At 38.3% G+C, this 23,893-nt stretch overlaps 1 protein-coding gene across 2 annotated transcripts in view; it reads right to left on the bottom strand.

Moving 5' to 3' along the window:
* The window catches only part of RNF180 (ring finger protein 180), a 283,154-nt gene that overhangs the window by 70,431 nt on the left and 188,830 nt on the right, over nt 1–23,893 (bottom strand). For both annotated transcript variants that reach the window (XM_070357832.1, XM_070357833.1), the window contains one exon: nt 6,230–6,455. In XM_070357832.1, coding sequence (XP_070213933.1) covers nt 6,230–6,455 — 226 coding nt within the window. The remainder of the gene's footprint in view (nt 1–6,229; nt 6,456–23,893) is intronic.

The following is a 23,893-nucleotide window of genomic DNA, read 5'->3' as shown; positions in this document are numbered from 1 at the left end:
GTAAAAGAGCATTAAAAAAAAAAAAACCAAAAACAAAACACCAATGAAGATCTGTTCCACTCCTTCTATCTCCAGCTCCACTCACAACTTTGAGGGACTGTTTTAAATATTCCCGTTTGCTGTTTTTTTTTTTTTTTTCCTGGTGTTAACATCCATAAGTGCAAGGCAGTGTTTTTCAAGATTTGGTTTACAAGGCACTAACTGTGGAAAATTCTGAAAGAGATGGGAATACCAGACCTGCCTCTTGAGAAACCTGTATGCAGGTCAGGAAGCAACCGTTAGAACTGGACATGGAACAACAGACTGGTTCCAAATAGGAAAAGGAGTACGTCAAGGCTGTATATTGTCACCCTGCTATTTAACTTCTATTCAGAGTACATCATGAGAAACGCTGGGCTGGAAGAAGCACAAGCTGGAATCAGGACTGGCGGGAGAAATATCAGTAACCTCAGATATGCAGATGACACCACCTTTATGGCAGAAAGTGAAGAGGAACTAAAAAGCCTCTTTTTAGTTTCACTGAAAAAAAGAAAGAGGAGAGTAAAAAAGTTGGCTTAAAGCTCAACACTCAAAAAACTAAGATCACGGCATCTGGTCCCATCACTTCATGGGAAATAGATGGGGAAACAGTGGAAACAGTGTCAGACTTTCTTTTTTTGGGCTCCAAAATCACTGCAGATGGTGACTGCAGCCATGAAATTCAAAGATGCTTACTCCTTGGAAGGAAAGTTAAGATGAACCTAGATAGCATATTGAAAAGCAGAGATATTACTTTGCCAACAAATGTCCATCTAGTCAAGGCTATGGTTTTTCCAGTGGTCATGTATGGCCATGAGAGTTGGACTGTGAAGAAAGCTGAGCACTGAAGAATTGATGCTTTTGAACTGTGGTGTTGGAGAAGGCTCTTGAGACTCCCTTGGACTGCAAGGAGATCCAACCAGTCCATACTAAAGGAGACCAGTCCTGGGTGTTCATTGGAAGAACTGATGCTGAAGCTGAAACTCCAATACTTTGGCCACCTCATGCGAAGACTTGACTCATTAGAAAAGACCCTGATGCTGGGAGGGATTGCGGGCAAGGGGAGAAGGGGACGACAGAGGATGAGATGGCTGGATGGCATCACTGACTCGATGGGCATTGCCGGGAGCAGGAGCTCCGCCCATGGCAAAGGTCATGAGGAAGGAGCCTCGGCATACGCAAAGGTGGGATCGAGCCTCAGGAGTCCCCCTGGAAATTCTCGAGCATCTACCCCCAAAACCAGAGTCTGCCTACTTTCTGCTTTGTGCTCTCACCTACACCTCTGACTTTACGGGGGGCTGTCCCCCACTACCTCTCTCTGAAAAAAAGAGTTAACTTACAGCTCCAGTTAATAAAGTTCCTGGGTGTGATAGTGTTTCACCCTACAAACTCCTTTGGAAGTCCTCTAGCCTGCCTGAATAGGTTTTTCCGGCCACATGTGATTGTTCAGAGCCTCCCAACTGTGAGAGGCATAAGATGTTCTAAACTGTCTAAATACAGATTCCTTTGAGCAGTTAAAAGATTGATTAGAAATTGTATTGGTGAAGGGTTTTTCACTTGTTGGGCCAATGTTTGCTGCTAAGTCTCCATATCCCTTACCTACTGTGTCCCTGGCAGTGTATTGATTAATATAATTGGTGTAAGTAGTAGCTTTAATGTTTGTAACCTTGGACCCTTGAGTTAATTCTTTTTCTTGTTGTAGCCCACCACACCTTTGCCTTTGTCCTTTATGCAACTTTATCTAATGCTTTTGGAGGGTGGCACCTGACTAATCACCTTTAAAGAAAAATAAGTTTTCTGAAGAAAGGGTCTTAAAATGTTAACAGGCCTCCGGGCCAGAAGATGATGCAAATCACCTAAACTTTTGCATATGATAAGTTTGCAGGAAGAAAGCCTGGCTTACTGCATGACTCTACCCCTTCCCCCATTATCCTCTATGCATAACTTAAGGTATAAAAACTACTTTGGAAAATAAAGTGCGGGCCTTGTTCACCGAAACTTGGTCTCCCCATGTCGGTCTTTCTCTTACCTTCTGGCTGAATTATTCAGCCTCTTTTCTCCACTGAACTTCCTCACTGAGCTATCCTTATTTAACCACTCTTTATATCCTTAATTAACGTTTAATTAAGCAATTGTTTCCTGATCCTCGCCGTCGCCGTCCCCGCTTCGAATTCCCTGGATCCACCGGGGCTGGACCTCGGCAGGACGTGAGTCTGAGTGAACTCCAGGAGTAGGTGATGGACAGGGAGGCCTGGCATGCTGTGATTCATGGGGTCACAAAGAGTCAGACACAACTGAGCAGCTGGACTGAATTGAACCGTGAGCCATATGTTAAAGGATTTAGGGTGAAGTTGAATAAAAACTTTCATAGTTATTATTTTAATGTATATAATAAACAAGAACATCAAATATACATATTCACAAATACATTGTTAAAGATAAGGCTGAAATAAGTATATTTTAAAACTATATTGATATGAAGAAAACCCTTAAGTAAAAAAATAATTCAGGTGGTATGTGGATATAGTAAAAATTGAAAAGGTGGTAGGAAAATGTCAGAAACCTGAGAAACAATGCTCTAATCATTATGCTTAATTTTCTATTTCTTTTTTATAATAAAATATTTATTTCCATATATTAAAGCTCAAGAGTGACTACACTAACAGGCATTATGAAATAGATATGCCTACTAGTAAAGAATGAATTTGTACACATATACAATGGGATATTATTACTCAGCCATAAAAAAGAATGAAATAATGCCATTTGTAGCAACATGGATGCAACTAGAGATTATCATACTAAGTGAAGTCAGAAAGAGAAAGACAGATACTATATAATACCACCCACATGTGCCATCTAAACTATGGTACAAATAAACCTATCTGCAAACAGAAACAGACTCACAAACATCGAGAACAGACTTGAAGTTGCCAAAGGAGAGAGCACATGGGAGGGGAGGACTGGGAGTTTAGGATTAGCAGATATCAACTATTATATTTTATAGGATGGATAAACAACAAGGTCGTACTGTACAGCACAGGGAACTATATTCCATATCCTGTGGTAAACCATAATGGAAAAGAATATAAAAATAAAGACCGTCTATATGTATATAATGAGTCACTTTGCTGTACAGCAGAGATCAGCACAACGTTGTAAATCTTTTTATATTTCAATAAAGAATGAGTTTTGACTTCAGAGGCAATGACTATATTGTACAGGATGAACGTAAAAATGAAAAAGTTGAGCATGGTAAATGCAAGAGTAAAATCACTATTAGCATATGAATTAACAGTCCAGACTGTTTGGTACAGAATAAGAGAAAGTATGAAATACCCTTAATGGGAACAGAGACAACAGACCAAGACCAATTACAGGCTATTACGGCAGATAAAAAGAGGAAGTGTGATCTTTTGGATGAGCTATATGTCCTCAATAAAGCCCAGCAGGACATCTAAAATTCAGACTGAATCCAGGACAATTTTTCACTGTGTCGGACTGGCCCAAACACTGCAGGGTACCTGTTATCCCTGCCCTGTTGAGTAGATACCAGTAGCATCCTCCTATTATTGTGGCAGCCAGAATATTCCTGGTGAAAAAATCATAAGCCTGCTTCATACTTAAAATTCTAGATTAGTTTAAATTTCATTTATTTACTTAGGGACTTCTTCCCTGGTGGCTCAGAGGGTAAAGCGTCTGCCTGCATGGCAGGAGACCTGGATTTGATCCCTGGGTCGGGAAGATTCCCCTGGAGAAGGAAAGGGCACCCCACTCTAGTACTCTTGTCTGGAAAATCCCAAGGACGGAGAAGCCTGGTAGGCTACAGTCCATGGGGTCGCAAAGAGTCAGATACGACTGAGTGACTTCACTTTCACTTTCTTTCTTTCATACACAAGGTGAAGACTCAGCCATTTTATTTTCCCGTTTCCAGCGGAGTTCACCAGGACCACTGCTTATCAGCACCTAGTTCCACCATGTGAAGGCAGAGGAGTGGTGGCATGGGGTCAGTGGTCTAAAAGGAGACAGAGGTTGAATGGAGGAAAATAATGGAAGGAGGGTAGAAGTTCTCCTTGTTGAGGTTCGGGTGCATCTGGATGGGGTGAGAGCAGCAAGTGACTTCACAGTTGACAGTTCAGTTGCACTGACCCTGTGGCTCTTTATATAATACTTGAGACATCTACATCTTCCATATGACCATGGGCTGGGATTCCTGAAGTCTATAGTAGGGCTCATACAGGGGTCCCCCAGAGTCAGTCTGCAGTAGGGGCAATGCCATGCTTGGTTTGAAGGCTTCAGTCATACAATCGATTCAAGAAAATATGATGTCTTCCCTGAAAACAAAACCATGATCTCATTGGCTAAGGGATTCTTCCATACTCTCACTCCATTTAACATTTGTAAGCCATAGCCTTTCCCCTTCCTTGGCCTCCTGATGAAGGTGGCTGGCAGATCCTGTCATGCAGTATGTTTGACATCCCTGAACAGATCTGCTATTGGGGTGCTGATGTGGGAGCTCCTTGTCTGGAAGAATGAGGCTGTCAGTCAAGAAATGGAAAGGTTCCCCCTAGCCAAAGGTCTTCTTCCTTGGCCCTGCCCATCCCGGAGTCTTTTCCATCTTCATAGACAAAAGAACTCTTAGTTAATTTGGGACACAAGAATTTTTTCCCCATCTCACAAGCAGGCTTAGAATCTTCTATGTGCAAAGCTGATTCTGCTATTTTCCAAACTGACTTTACCATTTTATACTCCTATCAGTAATATATGAGTTTCAATTTTTCCATATCCTTGTCAACACTTATTATTCTCTATCTTCTTAACTATAGCCCTCCTAGTGAGTGTGAAGTGGTATCTCATTGTTTGATTACTGAGCTGGTATGGCAGGATTGCAAGCATTCATGCAGTTGATTGGGTATACAAAGCTTATTTTTATAAACTCACTCTTCTTTGCAGATGGGTTCTTGGATTTTCTTTAGGGGAAGAAAAATGTGCTATGTGTTTTCTTTAGCTTTACTATGAATAAAGTACATAGTTTGATCTTAGTTGGCCTATGGTTGAGGTGAGAATGTGGATACAGAAATTTCCTTCTCGAAGGTTTAGCACACAGTGGTGCACTCAATAAATATCAGCTCTGCTTTCAGTTCAGTTCAGTCACTCAGTCATGTCCGACTCCTTGCAACCCCATGGACTGCAGCACGCCAGGCCTCCCTGTCCACCACCATCTCCCGGAGTTCACCTAAACTCATGTCCATTGAGTTGGTGATGCCATCCAACCATCTCCTCCTCTGTTGTCCCCTTCTCCTCCTGCTCTCAATCTTTCCCAGCAACAGGGTCTTTTCAAATGAGTCAGCTCTTCGCATCAGGTGGCCAAAGTTGTGGAGTTTCAGCTTCAACATCAGTCCTTCCAATGAACACCCAGGACTGATCTCCTTTAAATGGACTGGTTGGATCTCCTTGCAGTCCAAGGGACTCTCAAGAGTCTTCTCCAACACCACAGTTCAAAAGCATCAATTCTCTGGCGCTCAGCTTTCTTTACAGTCCAACAGCTCTGCTTACTTCTATCATTTTTCCCTTTCTCCTTAGCAGGTTTCCATGTTCCACATTCATTAGTTTTCCCTGTTTCTATTTGTATCAAAATACTGTATTATATCCCATCTTTGCACGGTAATTATGTAAACAAATCCTTGTTCAAATTTTACTGTCTTCAAGAATAAAGACCTTAAAACCACAAGAAGGTTTAGAAGATCTGGAGTTTGAGGGGAAGACATAGTAGTCGTCCTCAGACATCTATAGATTTATTCTTTGAGACTCCAGAGGGAAAAACAAAGGGTGAAGGATGAGAAGAAACAGAAGTTAGACTTGAGGAATAAATAATCAGTAGGGCTGCTCCAAATTTTAATGGAATGTCCTTGACACTGGAGATATCCAAGTAACGACTGAAAAACTAGTTAGGATGCTTTAGAAAAGATCTCAGCATTAAATAGAGGAGTAGAGATGAGGAACTGGTTTCATCTCTGATTCTACGATTTTAACAAAGTTCTAACGAGTTGGCAAGCACTCATCTATGAACTGGAGAGCTGGAGAGTAACGAATTATGCTATATATGATTTTCAATAACTTTCTCATAATAATTCATAAAGTACCTTTAGAACTGGAACAAAGAGGTAGTCAAAATAATTAGGCAATCATGTTAATGAAAGACAACAATTACCTGTCTGAAAAAAGACTCTGGAAATAATTGTCCGACACAACGGGCAGGGAGTGCTGGCAGGATTGTCTTTGGCAAGTGTCCGTAAGCAGGGCTCACAGAAGATGTGGTGGCAAGGGTAACACATGTAGGGGTTGAAATAAACATCCAGACACACTGCACAGATGTAGCTCTCCTTTTCTTCTGCATATTCATTGTCATCATCTGTACTCATCTCATTATCCAAAGTCTGCAAAATATAAGCAAAAACAATTTCTCTTAGTTCAGTATGAGATTGGTTTCCTTGAGAAATTGATTTCATACTTTGTTAAAGTGAATGAAAATATTTATGAGAAGCAGGTTTATCTGTTTTTGTGCATAATCAGTGACAGAAATGCTACCTTGCAAAGTGAGAAGAAACTAGAAACGTACATGAAAAACCCAGAAGTCTTAATTATTCATTTTAGCATTTTTATATAATGTTAAATGTTAAAGTATAGTACCAAAAAACATTAAGTAAACCTTTATCTCTATTTAACCAGAACTAGTTAATTAAGTGTTAGGTCCCAGGATGACAGATTCCCCATCTATCCCACTCCCACCACAGCAAACAAGCTACTATCACAAGATTACCAGCCTTATATGGGCATTTGCACATGAATAGACCTGAGGGCTTCTGTTAGGTCCATACCATTTCTTATTGTGCCCTTCTTGTGTCTCCTCTTCTTATTGTGCCCATCATTGCATGAAATGTTCCCTTGGTATCTCTCATTTTCTTGAAGAGATCTCTAGTCTTTCCCATTCTATTGTTTTCTTCTATTTCTTTGCATTGATTACTGAGGAAGGCTTTCTTATCTCTCCTTGCTATTCTTTGAAACTCTGCATTCAAATGGGTGTATCTTTCCTTTTCTCCTTTGTCTGAAGCTGAAACTCCAACACTTTGGCCACTTGATGCGAAGAACTGACTCATCTGAAAAGACCCTGATGCTGGGAAAGATTGAAGGAAGGAGGAAAGGGGGACGACAGAGGATGAGATGGTTGGATGGCATCACTGACTCAATGAACATGAGTTTGAGTAAGCTCTGGGAGCTGGTGATGGACCAGGAAGCCTGGCGAGCTGCAGTCCATGGGGTCGCAAAGAGCCGGACAGACTGAGTGACTGAACTGAACTGAGACCTGAGGGCAAGAGGAAGTCAAACTTCAGCTTCACACTACGCAGGCAGCATTCTTTATTCCACATTTTGCACCTTCCTGGACCTCAGAGACAATAAAAGGCCAAAGCCCAAGGTATGTCAGGAAAGAGATATTGCAAAGAAACTTGTAGTAATTCTGGGATCAGCCTTGCAGCTGGAAAATACTAGCCTGCTCCTCTCTCCCAAATGGAATAGTTAAGAAAGAGGCTATTAACAGGTAGCTAGGAAAGAGGCACTCAGGTTAGCAGCACAGAGTCTGGTGGCACAATTCCTGTTACTTAACATCACAATGTCCTCATCTGTGAAGGTGCTATGTGAGAGTTAAATGAGGTAATCCACATAAAGCATTGAGCACAGCACAGCCTGGCATATGACAAATATTCAATAAATATTATCCACAGCCATCCTTCCCTCCTACCTTTCTCACAGGCCCAATAGTTTTGGTTAGAGCCTTGGGAAATATTCCTTAAACAAGGCCTGGCCTCAGTCCACTGAGGCAAATGCTGTAGATGCTTTTCTCCTCACTTTGATGAAAGTGAAAAATGGAGATCAACGATTAATATTTGAGTAGCCTTTGGGCTTTCTAAATATTTTTAGGTTACATGAAATGTAAAAGTTACAGAAAAGAGGCAAACAGAGCCTTGAAGATACAGAAAAGTCTTTCAACTGGATAAACTGTTACTTGATTTATCCAGATGGCCTTACTTCCTGTCAGCCTCTTTCTGCCACCTGTAGGTAATTTCTCTTTATGAAGGACATATTCAAGTTGTTAGCTCATTTTTTTAATTGGCTTTCTGATTTTTCTTATATACTTGTAAGCATTTTTACTTAATCTGGTTACTTGTTGTTATTGGTTAGATGTGTTGCAAATTTTTTTCCTTTCTTCTGGTTTGCCTTTTCACACTTCTCTTGGTGTCTTTTGATGAAATGAAGTTCTTAATTTTAAAGAATATTTTTCCTTTATGGTTAGTAATTTTTGTGTCTTATATAAGAACACTTACCTTTTCCCAAGGTCATTAACAGAGTATTATTTTGCATTTAATAATATTTAATCATCTACCTGAAGTTGATTTTCAGTATGGTGTATATTAGGGGTAAATTTCATTATAATTTCTATGTACTTATTAATTGGTGTAACCCATTTATTTCGACGACCTTACTCTCCCTCCACTGTTCTAAAGTGCCGCATTGTTATTAAGAGGCCAAATATGTTGACTTCTATTTTGTTCCATTATGTTATTGTCTATTCCTAGACGCTTACTCCTTGGAAGGAAAGTTATGACCAACCTAGATAGCATATTCAAAAGCAGAGACATTACTTTGCCAACAAAGGTCCGTCTAGTCAAGGCTATGGTTTTTCCTGTGGTCATGTATGGATGTGAGAGTTGGACTGTGAAGAAGGCTGAGCGCCAAGGAATTGATGCTTTTGAATTGTGGTGATGGAGAAGACTCTTGAGAGTCCCTTGGACTGCAAGGAGATTCAATCAGTCCATTCTAAAGGAGATCGGTCCTGGGTGTTCTCTGGAAGGAATGATGCTAAAGCTGAAACTCCAGTACATGAGGTGGTATTGGCCACCTCATGTGAAGAGTTGACTCATTGGAAAAGACTCTGATGCTGGGAGGGACTGGGGGCAGGAGGAAAAGGGGACGACAGAGGATGAGATGGCTGGATGGCATCACCGACTTGATGGATGTGAGTCTGAGTGAACTCCGGGAGTTGGTGATGGACAGGGAGGCCTGGCGTGCTGTGATTCATGGGGTCGCAGAGAGTCAGACATGACTGAATGACTTTCACTTATTGTGGCCTTATAATAAGCCTCAATATCTGGTAAAGGAAATCCTTTCATCTTAAAGTCCTTTCTGCCAAACCTAGGATGCTTTCCTAACTTACCTTCATTACTCTTTCAGCAGCATTTCATAAGTAGACCAGGACCTCTTTTTTGCCACCTACTTGATGCTGCCTTCTTACATTTGGATGTAATTTGGATTACAATGCTCTATAGAACTCTGCAGGATCCAGTTCCAGCCTTCATTTGTATCCTCCATATTGAGCCACGTTCCAACTCACTGATCTTCTGGCTCAACAAACACATTGAACACTTTCTCACCATAAGGCCTTAAGACATGATGCTTTGTTTCTCTTAAAAAGTGCTTACTCCATTTGGATGATTACAAAATAAGATAAAATTCTCCTATCTCTCCATATACACCTATATGCATTTCATCGAGATGCAGAGATCAGTTTTCTACACTCTGAATTTGGGCTCTGCCATGTGACTTGCTTTGGTCAATGGAATGTAAGCAAATGTGATGCAAATAAAGGCTTAAAAAAAGCTTGTACACTGGAATAGTCCTCTCCTGCTGATCTTGGGAACTCACAAGTCCCAAGATGTGAACAAGCCGAGGCTAGCCTGCTGAATAGTAAGTGACATATGGTCCAGCTGCTTCCATTGTGTCTGCTGACAACAAGCCAACCATCGGACATGTGTGGGTACAGCCAATAATTGTCACCTAATTGCAAATGTACTGGTGAGCCCAGATGATATCATGTGGATTAGAGACAAACCATTATAGCTGAACGCCAGCCCCAACTGCCAACTCAGAAAATTGTGAGTGAATATAGGTTGTTGTTTTAAACAACTAAATTTGTTTTGTTACATAATAAAAATTAGTTGACACATTCTTGTCTATACATGGCTCAATTTACCTAATTTAAAAAATTTTAAATATCAACTTCCCCAAAGGATTTCACTGTTATTCTATCTAAAGTTGTTCTCTGTCACTACCACTTAGCTGCTTCCTCATAATTTTTATTTGCCTATTTTTCATTAAAATTTACTTTTTAAATTAAAAAGTAATTTTAAATTAAAAATAAATTTCTATTAAAATTTATTTTAAAATTTAAAATCTTCCCAACCTAGTGATCAAACTGAGGTCTCTTGCATTGTGGACAGATTCTTTACCATCTGAGCCACCAGGGAAGCCTGAGAATACTGGAATGGGTAATCTATCCCTTCTCTAAGGGAGTTTTCCAAGTCAGGAATCAAACCAGGGTCTCCTGCGCTGCAGGAAGATTCTTTACCAGCTGAGAAATATAAATCCCTCATTAAGAATCCAAACGGACTGCACACATAGAAGATGGATGATACTTAGCTGAGAGCAGTTCATGTAAAGAGACAGAGATTTTAACTGACTGGAAGCTCAACATATGACGCAGCTACTTAAAAAGTGGGTTGATGTTCCGACCACTTTATATGATCACACCATAACTGCAGCTACTTTGAGGGCCCCAGACAAACTATAGTTATCCACAGAAATACCCTGAAGGCCAGGGCAGCATGATTTCTGAAACTTTCTCATACAATGTGCTTTTAAAAGACTGAGGATATTCACTCAGAAAAATATTAACAGGAGACCAGATATTCAAGTATTTGTGAAAGAGAGATCATAATTTTTCTCTGTGTAGTTCCTATGATTAGATCCAAAAAGGAATGAAAGGTATGAGAACGCCGACTAAAACAGAAAATAAAAGAAATATCTATTCATCAACCAAAGTGATATAACACCAGCATAAAGTGTTTAATCTTAAATAGTATGTTTGCCACAGAGCTAAACATTTACCTGATGTTTCCTACCAAATTGTTTGGGACTTAGAAATACGGTGATCAAAGTTGTACGTATTAACTAACCTCTTCAGCACTAAACCTTTACAAAGTAGATACTATTGTTATCATCATTTTCCATATCAAAGGAAAGTGAAATATAGACAGCTCACTTATTGAAACTGAGTGGAATTTCAACCCAGCCAATATGGATTTGAAGCAACACTCTATCACGACATTCTTAAGTGAGTTACTATACTTTGAATAGTCCCAGCAAATAATAAAAGTTAACTGATGATGATAATATATGTAAAGAGGAAATGAAATTTAGATTGGATTTATAGGGAAGTTAGAAATATCAAGACATCATCATCATAATCAACAAATGAATATAACAGGTGTTCAACTGTGCAACTGCTTTTGGCCCCATAGAAATTATCCTACAAAGTCAACCAAATATATTCAGTCTCTCATGTTCCTCTCCAGGGGCTTCAAGTCAAAGATAATGAGATGATAAATAGATAAATAATACAAACAACCTTTAAAAAGTATTCAAAAAATTAGGTCAAAATTTTTTGTTAATAATAAAGACAAAGCAGCAGTGACATTTAGTTTATTTACAATTATTGTGATTACTGTTATATTTGGTTTTATTTCTTGCCCTTTTTTTTTTTTTTTTCAAAAAGTAACCGCACAATTGCACTCATCTCACATGCTAGTAAAGTAATGCTCAAAATTCTCCAAGCCAGGCTTCAGCAATATGTGAACCGTGAACTTCCTAATGTTCAAGCTGGTTTTACAAAAGGCAGAGGAACCAGATATCAAATCGCCAACATCCGCTGGATCATGGAAAAAGCAAGAGAGTTCCAGAAAAAAAACATCTATTTCTGCTTTCTTGACTATGCCAAAGCCTTTGACTGTCTGGATCACAATAAACTGTGGAAAATTCTAAAAGAGATGGGAATACCAGACCACCTGACCTGCCTCTTGAGAAACCTATATGCAGGTCAGGAAGCAACAGTTAGAACTGGACATGGAACAACAGACTGGTTCCAAATAGGAAAAGGAGTACGTTAAGGCTGTATATTGTCACCCTGCTTATTTAACTTATATGCAGAGTACATCATGAGAAGCGCTGGGCTGGAAGAAGCACAAGCTGGAATCAAGATTGCTGGGAGAAATATCAATAACCTCAGATATGCAGATGACATCACCCTTATGGTAGAAAGTGAAGAGGAACTAAAAAAGCCTCTTGATGAAAGTGAAAGAGGAGAGTGAAAAAGTTGGCTTAAAGCTCAACATTCAGAAAATGAAGATCATGGCATCCAGTCCCATCACTTCATGGGAAATAGATGGGGAAACAGTGGAAACAGTGTCAGACTTTCTTTTTTTGGGCTCCAAAATCACTGCAGATGGTGATTGCAGCCATGAAATTAAAAGACGCTTACTCCTTGGAAAGAAAGTTATGACCAACCTAGATAGCATATTCAAAAGCAGAGACATTTCTTTGCCGACAAAGGTCCAGCTAGTCAAGGCTATGGTTTTTCTTGTGGTCATGTATGGATGTGAGAGTCAGACTGTGAAGAAGGCTGAGCGCCGAAGAATTGATGCTTTTGAACTGTGGTGTTGGAGAAGACTCTTGAGAGTCCCTTGGACTGCAAGGAGATCCAACCAGTCCATTCTGAAGGAGATCAGCCCTGGGATTTCTTTGGAAGGAATGATGCTGAAGCTGAAACTCCAGTACTTTGGCCACCTTACGCGAAGAGTTGACTCACTGGAAAAGACTCTGACGCTGGGAGGGATTGGCGGCAGGAGGAGAAGGGGACGACAGAGGATGAGATGGCTGGATAGCATCACTGACTCGATGGATGTGAGTCGGGGTGAACTCCGGGAGTTGGTGATGGACAGGGAGGCCTGGTGTGCTGCGATTCATGGGGTCGCAAAGAGTCAGACACGACTGAACGAGTGAACTGCAGTAGCTCATAGAGCTGTTAAAAGCATTAAGAGAATTAATATATACAAAGCATTCAGAACAGTACCTGGAATATAAAAAGTGCTATCCAAGTATTGCTGCTATTAAATCCTGTCTCCTTTTTTCTAATAATTAATCTTAACTTTTAACACAAACAGTTGAAGTTTAACGTTAATAATCTCCCTTTTCCGAATGAGACCTATGAATTGAATGCATTTTAGTCTCCACTCAAAAACACAAATATAGCTCATATGTTATTGAGATTATCTGAATTTTATGTCTAAAATGTTAATTGCTTAAACATATTATGCCTCTACTTTGTCAGTACATTCTTTAAATCAATTAATCTATATTTAACTATGCTTTACTGTCTGCTTATTTTTATTCTTCAGCTTATTTAACACTGCATTCTTGTATCCCTTATTGTCCTCTCTCTTGAATTACATTTTTTGTTTTATTGTAATCTGTCCTTGATAATTTTTTTTTTTTTTCAGGAAATGTATGTGAATGGTAAACTGTATGTTCTGGAAAGTTTGAAGTTTCCTCTGTATTCACATTTGAATTTTATCTAAGTATAGTCCTAGATAACAACATATTTTCACTCAAAACTTTAGAGATAGAGAGAGGAGACCAAAAGCAGAGTAGGGAGACCTCATGATCTACTTCTCCAGGGGCACACCACCAAAATTACAATTATTTGTAGAACAACTATTGATAAGGATGACCTGAAGACCAACAGAAAATATTTTTTAAGGGTTAAAAAAAGGAATCACAATGAGATGGGTAGGAGAGACAGAGATGCAATATAATCATGACCCACACCCTGGGGTAGGTGACCCATAGAGGGAAGAATAATTGCAGAGGTTCTTCCCAAGGTTCAAGGGATCCCAGCCTCACCTAGAGCTCCCCAGTCCTGGGTCCTGCATGGGGAAAGAAGCCTCCAGAATGTCTGGCTTTGAAAGCCAGTGGGATTTATATATAGGAGAGCTATAGGGTAGTAAGAAACAGAGATTATGCTCTTAAAGGGTGCACACAAATTCTCACTGGCTCTGAGACCCTGTACAGAGTAAGTAATTTGAAAGCAGACCAGATCAGACACATTTGCTGATCTTGGAGAGCCTCTCAAAGAGGTGGAGGCATCTAAGACCCTCCCTGGGAACACAGACACTGACAGCAACCATTTGGGGAGCTCCATCATGCTGGCAAGTAACATTTTGGAGTCCTCCCTCTAGCCACTGGCCCTGGGAACCAGCCCTTCTAACCTTCCAGTTGGTATCAGTTCTGGCAAACCCCAGGCAGAGGAGCCAGTCAAGAGGGGATCTAGCCCTGTCCACCAGCCCCAGGATCCCCCACAACCCTCAGCAAGCTTCCTTGGGACCTAACACTGCCCAAAAGTAGGCCAAGGCCAGCCCCAGAACCCCCAGGCCTGAAGTCAATTGCAGCAGGGCCCGGCCCCACCCATTAGCAGATTGGCACAAGCACCTAGACCTTTGGCACCTGCAGCTAGCTGTCCTTCAACCCAACTCTTTGGCCCTGCTCACAAATAGGCCATAATCAGCCCTGGGATTCCTGGGACATATAACCAGTCATGCTAGGGCCTTACCCTGGTAACCAGCTCTGGTGACCAGAGGGAAGTGAGATGCTGGGCCCCATAAGAAATCTCCTACAAAAGGCCATTACTCTAAGATCAGGAAATGTAACCAACCTACCTAATACCTACAAATAAATGCAAGACTGAGACAAAATGAGGTTAAAAAAGGGTTAAATGAAGGAATGAAAACTCTAGGTGAAGAAAAAAATGAAATGGAGATAAGTAGTCTACCCAATAAAAGTTCAAAGTAATGATCATAAAAATGCTCAACTAACTTGTTGAAGACTGGATGAACACAGAAGTTTAACAAAGCATTAGAAAATACACTAGAAGTAACTGACAGTGGATTAGATGAAGCAGAAGAACAGATCAGTGAGCTGGAAGATTGGTGGAAACCACTGAAGCCAAAAAGAATAAAGAATAAAAAAGAAATGACATTTTAAGAGACCTCTGGAAAGACATCAAGCATACTAACATTCATATTATAGAGATCCTAGAAGCATAAGGGAAGGAGAAAGGAGTAGAGAACATATATGAGATACAATAGTTAAAAACAAACAAACAAAAACAAACCCTAACCTGGGAAAGGAAACAGACATTCAGGTCTAGGAAGCACAGAGAGTCTCAAACAAGATCAACTGAAAGAGGACCACACCAAGACACATTGTAATTAAAATGGCAAAAATTAAGGATAAAAAGAGAATATGAAAAAATGGCAAGGGAAAAGCAATAAGTTACTTTTACTGGAACTCCCATAAGGCTACCAGCTGACTTCAGAGTAACTCTGCAGGCCAGAAGGAAGTAGCATAATATATTTAAAATATTATACAAAGACACACTACATAATGATAAAGGAATCAATTCAACAAAAACATATAACAATTGTAAACACATAAACACCCAACCTAAGAGTACTTAATACAGCAAATATTACCAACCACAAATAGAGAAAGTGACATTAATACAATAATAGTAGAGGACTTTCATATCCCAATTACATCAATAGATTATCCAATTAGAATCAAAGAGGAAACACTGAGCTTAAATGACATATTAATCAGATAGATTTAATAGCCATATACAGAGCATTCCATTCAAAAGCAGCAAAATATACACTCTTTTCAAGTGCACATTCTCTGGGATAGATCACATGCTAGGCCACAAACAAGTCACAGTAAATTTTAGAAGACTGAAATTATATCAGGCATTTTTTTTGAACACAAAAGTATAAGTCTAGAAACTAACCATAAAACAAAAATTGTAAAAACACAAGCACATGGATGTTAAACAATGTGCTACTAAACAACCAGTGGGTCACTGACAAAATTAAAGATAAAAGGAAAAAAAAATACCTGGAGACAAATGAAAACAAATACATAAGTAGCCAAGATTCATGAGATATAGCCAACCAGTCCTAAAAGAGGCATTTATAGCAATACAAATCTACCTCAGAAAAGAAAAAGAAGAAAAAGAAGACTAACCATATGCTTAGAGGCTCTAGAAAAAGAAAAACAAAACACAAAGGGAGAAGAAGGAAATATGGAAGGTCAGAGTAGACATAAATGAAACAGAGGCCAGAAAAATAAAGAGGAAAGATCCATGAAGCTGAGAGCAGGTTCTTTGGAAAGATAACAATAATTGATAAACCTTTAGTCAGACTCATCTTGAAAAAAAGAGGAAAGACCCAAATAAAATCACAAATGAAAAGGGAAAATTATGATCAATACCATAGAAATACAAAAGATTATAAGAGACTACACAAAAAATTACATGCCAATAGAATGAGCAATCTAGAAGAAATAGATAAATTTGTAGAAATATACAAAATATGAACAGGCCCTTTTCAATAATGAACTTAAATCAGTGATGATAATTAAAAAACTCCCCCAAACAAAAGTTCAGGACCAGACGACTTCACAGTTAAGTTCAAACATTTAAAGAATGGTTAACGCCAATCTTTCTCCAATTATTCCCAAAAATTGAAGAGGAAGAAACATTTATGAAATCATCAATCTGTATCAAAACCAGACAAAGACACCAAAAACAGAGAAAATTGCAGGCCACTATCACTGATGAACAGAGATGCAAAACATCCTCAACAGAACATAAGCACTTCAAATTCAACAACATATTAAAAGAATCATCAAAGATTGAGGGCAAAGAGGAGAAAAGGGTGACAGAGGATAAGATGGTTGGATGCCATCACTGACTCAATGGACATGAGTTTGAGCAAACTCCAGGAGATAGTGAAGAACAGGGAAGCCTGGCATGCTGCAGTTCATGGAGTCACAGAGAGTCGGACATGACTTAGCAACTGAACAACAATACCATGATCAAGTGGAATTTATCCCAGGGAAACAAGGACAGCATAATATCCACACATCAGTGTGATACACCACCTAATAAACTAAAGAATAAAAACCATATGACAATCTCAACAGATGCAGAAAAAGATTGTGGCAAAATCCAACATCTATTTATGATGAAAGCTCTTCAGAATTGGATACAGAGGAAATATATCTCAATATAATAAAGGTCATATATGATATGCCTACTGCTAACATCATACTCAATGATGAAAAGCTGAAAGTATTTCTTTTAAGATTGGGAACAAGACAAGGATACCCACATTCCAAAGAAGACATACAGATGGATGACAGACACATAATCATCAGTGAAATACAAATCAAAATTTAATGAGATCACCTCACAATTGTCAGAATAATTATTATCAAAAAGATTATAACAAGTGTTGGTGAGGATATGGAAAAAAGGGAAGTCTCGTGCACTGTTAGTGGGATTGTAACTGGTGCAGATGCTATGGAAGAGAGAACAAAGGTTCCTCAAAAAATTAAAAATAAAGCTATGACCCAGCAATTCTACTTCTGGGTAGCTTTCCAAAGGAAACCAAAACACTAAGTTTGTACTGTTTTCAGGAAACACAAAAGTACTTTAGGAAACACTAAAACACTTTGAGGAAAAGATATATGCACCCCTGTATTCACTGCAGCATTATTCATAATAGCCAAGATATGGAAGCAACCTAAGTGCCCATCAATAGATGAATATAGATGTGGTACATATATACCAAATTAAGTATTAATCAGCCATAAAAAAATGAAATCTTTCCATTTGTGACAACATGAATGAACCTAAAGAGTATTTTGCTGAGTGAAATAAGTCAGATAGAGAAAGATAAATATTGTATGAATTCACTTATATGTGAAGTGTAAAAAACAAAACAAAACAAAAAACCAAATGAACAAATAAAACAGAAACTGAGTCACCGATACAGAGTACAAACAAATGGTTTATCAGCGGGGCAAGGGGTGGGGAAGAGTGAAATAAGGTGAGGGAAAACGAAGAGGTAAAAAATTCCAGTCATAGAGTAAACAAGTCATGAGAATGAAAAGTAAAGTATGGGGAAAACAGTCAATAATAATGTAACATCTTTGTATGGTGACAGGTGGTTACTAGATTTACACTTGTGATCATTTTGTTCTGTATAGAAATATCTAATCACTAGATAAACGTGGTCAAAAGGTACAAACTTATAAGATACGTTAAGTAAAGAGATAATGGACAACATCATTAATATAGTTAACACTGATGTATGTTACATATGACAGTTGTTAAGAGAGTTAATCTTAAGAAGTCTCATCACAAAATATATTCTTTTCTTTCATTTTATATCTAGATAGTATTATGGATATTCATAAAACTCCTTGTGGTAATCATTTTATGATGTTTGTGAGCCAAATAATACTGCTGTATACTTGATCTTTTACAGTGCTGTATATCAATTATATTTAAACAAAAACGGAAGGGCAAAAAAAAGACATGCCTCAAAATCTTTAAAGTACTGGGTTAAAAAAACACAACTATCTACCTGAACATCTATCTGTATCTGGTGAGCATATTTAATATCTTTCAAAAATAAAGAGGACTTAAAATTCAAAAAAGGAAGATTGATCCACTGTTTCATACCATCTATCACTGAATATGAAAAACATGTCTATCTTATTTGTGCTTTCTTTCTTGCTGGAAGTCTTACAACCTTTTCATCCTTAGGTTTGAAAAATTTTACTAGTTATGTATCCTTATAGACACTTCTATTCAGTACTCAGTAGTCTTTTTCAATCTGAAGGACTATGTCTTTCTGCAGTTCAGCAGAAATTTCATTTTTCCCTAATCAATCACCACTATTTTCTCTGTTCCTACTTTTTTACTTCTCAATACACACAAATTAGACCCCTTGGATCTATTTTCCACACTCAATTTTGTGTTCCATTTCTTATCTCCTTATGTTATGCTATGTTCAGGAAAGTTCCTCAGCAGTATTTTTCAAGATACAAAATCGTTCAATTTTTGACTTAACAAATGTTTACTGAGTGCCTGCTGAGGACTGCACACCGTTCCAGGTGCTGGTTATAAATCAGTGAACATAATATAAGATACATCTCTTCAGGACACTTGCTTTCAAGGCTTATGTTTTATGTCATTCTGTTATACAGCTTTCATGCTATTTTTTTTCATTTTAGAAGTCACATTTCAATTTTCATGAATCATTTCTTATCCTCTTAGTGTTCATTTGTTTAATAGTAGGCTATTGTTTCTCTCAAGATATATTTTCTTTACTATCATAAAATAATAACTATTAATAAAATTTTATAATATTTTGTTTATAAAATATTATAAACAAAATGTAATTTTTTTTTGTTTTCTGGATAAATCTATTTCCTCTGGGATCAATTTTTATGTTTACCTTTCATATTATTTGTGTTTCTTAAAAGTCAGACAGTACATCTTCATAGCAGAGACAGAGTAGTTTTAGGTTTACATAAAAATTATATAGGAAATAGAGAATTTCCATAATCCCCTCCTACTACACACACACACACACACACATGCATTATTGTGGTACAATTTTACAATTGAACTCATATTGATATATTACCATTAACTGAAGTTCAGAGTTTACCTTAGGGTCCATTCCTGGTTTTGCATTCTTTGGGTTCTGATTAATGCATAATGTCTTATACCCACAATTACAGTATCGTACAGAATAGTTCCACTGCCCTAAACCTCACTGGCTCTATTCATTCCTCTCTCCCTCTCCCACAAGCCCTGTCAATCACTGATCTGTGTGTTGTTTTCTTTTCCAAAATGTCATGGGGTAGGAATTTTACAGGATGTAGCCTTCTTTTCAGACTGGCTTCTTTCACTTTACAATATGCATTCAAAGCGCCTCATAATTGAGTTTTGATCTTGAAATTATGCCAGGTCTCTAATGAGAACTGTTCTTCATTCTATATGATTTTCCTTGCTTGGGCTTAAAAAATAAACCACTGATTTGTTTCATTTTCTAAAGAAATACAAACCCAATTGCTTTCTACCTTTTAGAAATTCTGAAAAGATTTTGGTTTAATGATGGAATGCTCTCTTATTTTCTAGCATTGTTATATGTCTGTATTCTTTAAAAATAAACCTTTTCTATAATTCTGCTTTATTTAATAGTATCAGTTGAAATTAATACATTTTTCTTTTACTAAAAATTGTAAGTGGTAAATACAATTAAAATAAGTTAAAAGTTATACCTCATTTTATTGTATATATGTATATGTATGTGTGTTGCTGCTGCTGCTAAGTTGCTTCAGTCGTGTCCGACTCTGTGCGACCCCATAGACGGCAGCCCACCAGGCTCCGCCATCCCTGGGATTCTCCAAGCAAGAACACTTGAGTGGGTTTCCATTTCCTTCTCCAATGCATAAAAGAGAAAAGTGAAAGTGAAGTTGCTCAGTCATGTCCGACTTTTAGCGACCCCATGGACTGCAGCCCACCAGGCTCCTGTGTCCATGGGATTCTCCAGGCAAGAGTACTGGAGTGGGTTGCCATTGCCTTCTCCATGTATGTGTGTATCTTCCCCCAATCGGGAGACAAAGCCAATTTCTATTAAGAATTACCTCTACGAAGCAAGAAAAACACAAATTTTTATTAACTATCCACCACTGAAAATGTATCTTTTAATATTACATGTGACAAAAATAGGAAGTACATACAAAACATTTCTGCTGCATACCAAAAGCATAATGGTTATTTTGAGAAAAAGTTCCTTTGTAATTGTTTGCGTTGTGAACTGAACTAGCTGCTTTTACCACAAAATACCATTTTTATGTAAAAGAACAACTGTCAAAGTAATTATTCAGATTTGGTTACTTGGCAGACATTTTCACAAAAATGAACAAAGTAAATCTGTCACGTCAAGAAAAACAACTGACAGTATTTGTTGGCAATCAAAATGATGAAATTTGAGATTCAAGTAAAAACCAGAATTTTGGAAAACCTGTATTTGCTTATAGTTTCTAAATACTTGAAGCCTTTCTTGAAGAGACTAATGGTGATATTAACAATTTTTTTATATTGCATAATGAAATACATCAGTGTTTAGGAAAGTTGCATAATTCAGCTAACCATTAGTTGTGAGATGTTCAATGCATGATAATATAAAATCATCCATAAGTAAATGAACCAAAGTGCATGACAGACCAACAGATTTTACTGTAAGAGTACTTGAAGTTCACATCAATAGTTAGATTCCACATTAATCTAGCCTTTAATAATTTACACTTGTCAAGTTCTGGTGTGGTATCAAAGACAACCATCCAAAATTATCTTGAAAAGCTACTATAATATATTCCATTTTCTAACTACCTATCTAGCTGGGTTTTCTTAATATTAGTCAACCAAAAAATATTAATACACGCAACAGTTGGGATGCAAAAGCAGATATGTGGATACATCTGTCTTCTACTAAGCCAAATGTTAAAGAGACTTGCAAAAGTGTAATATGATGTCATTCTCAAAATTTTTGTTCTATAATAGGATTATTTTTCATAAAATATTATTTTAACAAGTAATGGTTTATTATCTTCATGTGAATTAATAAAAAAATATTTAAAAATTTTCTCAGTTATACCCAAAAAAATATGTCCTTTTCATCACAGGGGACTGGAATGCAACAGTAGGAAGTCAAGAGATACCTGGAGTAACAGGCAAACTTCAACTTGGAGTACAAAATGAAGCAGGGCAAAGGCTTACAGAGTTTTGCCAAGAGAATGCACTGGTCATAGCAAACACCCTCTTCCAACAACACAAGAGAAGACTCTACACATGGACATCACCAGATGGTCAATACTGAAATCAGACTGATTATCTTCTTTGCAGCCAAAGCTGGAGAAGTTCTATACAGGTCAGCAAAAACAAGACTGGGAGCTGACTGTGGCTAAGTTCATGAACTCCTCATTGCAAAATTCAGACTTAAAGAAAGTAGGGAAAACCACTAGACTATTCAGGTATGACCTAAATCAAATCCCTTATGATTATTCAGTGAAAGTGAGACATAGATTCAAGGGATTAGATCTGATAGTCAGAGTACCTGAAGAACTATGAACAGAGGTTCGTGACATTGTACAGGAGGCAGGGATCAAAACCATCCCCAAGAAAAAGAAAGGCAAAAAAGGCAAAATGGTTGTCTGAGGAGGCCTTACAAATAGCTGAGAAAAGAAGAGAAGTTAAAGGAAAAGGAGAAAAGGAAAGATATACCCATTTCAATACAGAGTTCCAAAGAATAGCAAGGAGAGATAAGAAAGCTTTCCTAAGTATCAATGCAAAGAAATGGAGGAAAACAACAGAATGGGAAAGACTAGAGATATCTTCAAGAAAATTAGAAATACTAAGGGAATATTTCATGCAAAGATAGGCAAAATAAAGGACAGAAACAGTATGGACCTAACAGAAGCAGAAGATATTAAGAAGAAGTGGCAAGAATACAGAGAAGAACTGTACAAAAAGGATCTTCACAACCCAGATAATCACGATGGTGTGATCACTCACCTAGAGGGCCTTAGGAAGCATCACTACGAACAAAGCTAGTGGAGGTGATGCAATTCCAGCTGAACAATTTCAAATCCTAAAAGATGATGCTGTGACAGTGCTGCACTGAATATGCCAGCAAATTTGGAAAACACAGCAGTGCCCACAGGACTGGAAAAGGTCAGGTTTCATTCCAATCTCAAAGAAAGGCAATGCCAAAGAATGCTCAAACTAACGCACAATTGCTTTCATGTCACATGCTAGTAAAATAATGCTCAAAATTCTTCAAGCCAGGCTTCAACAGTACATGAACTGTGAACTTCCACATGTTCAAGCTGGATTTAGAAAAGGCAGAGGAACCAGAAATCAAATTGCCAACATCCGCTGGATCATCGAAAAAGTAAGAGAATTCCAGAAAAACATCTACTTCTGCTATCTTGATTACACCAAAGCCTTTGACTGTGTAGATCACAACAAACTGGAAAATTCTTCAAGAAATGGGAATACCACACCACCTTACATGTCGCCTGAGAAACCTGTATGCAGGTCAAGAAGCAATAGTTAAAACCAGGCATGGAACAACGAACTGGTTCCAAATTGGGAAAGGAGTACGTCAAGGCTGTACATTGTCACCCTGCTTATTTAACTTATATGCAGAGTACATCATGTGAAATGCTGGGCTGGTTGAAGCACAAGCTGGCATCAAGACTGCTGGGGAAATATCAATAACCTCAGATACTCAGATGACACCACCCTTATGGTAGAAAGTGAAGAGGAACTAAAGAGCCTCTTGATGAAAGTAAAAGAGGAGAGTGAAAAAGCTGACTTAAAACTCAACATTCAAAAAACTAAGATCATGGCGTCCGATCCCATCACTTCATGGCAAATAGATGGGGAAACAGATACAGTGACAGACCTTCATTTCTTGGGCTTGAAAATCACTGTACATGGTGACTGCAGCCATGAAAGTAAAAGACATTTGCTCCTCAGAAGAAAAGCTATGATCAACTTAGCATATTAAAAAGCAGAGACATTACTTTGCCAACAAAGGTCCATCTCATTAGAGCTATGGTTTTTTCAGGAGTCATGTATGGATGTGAGAGTTGAACTATAAAGAAAGCTGAGCACTGAAGAATTGATGCTTTTGAACTATGGTGTTGGAGAAGACTCTTAAGAGTCCCTTGGAGTGTAAGATCAAACCAGCCAATCCTAAAGGAAATCAATCCTGAATATTCATAGGAAGGGTTGATGCTGAAGCTGAAACTCCAATACTTTGGCCACCTGATGCGAAGAACTGACTCACTGGGAAAGACCCTGATTCTGAGAAAGATTAAAGGCAGGAGGAGAAGGGGATGACAGAGGATGAGATGGTTGGATGGCATCACCAACTTGATGGACATGAGTTTGAGCAAGCTCTGGGAGTTGGTGATGGACAGGGAAGCCTCTTGTGCCGCAGTC

Source organism: Bos mutus, chromosome 20 (genome assembly GCF_027580195.1).
Source record: "Bos mutus isolate GX-2022 chromosome 20, NWIPB_WYAK_1.1, whole genome shotgun sequence".
Classification (NCBI taxonomy): domain Eukaryota; kingdom Metazoa; phylum Chordata; class Mammalia; order Artiodactyla; family Bovidae; genus Bos; species Bos mutus.
This window is presented reverse-complemented; position numbering and strand designations above follow the sequence as displayed.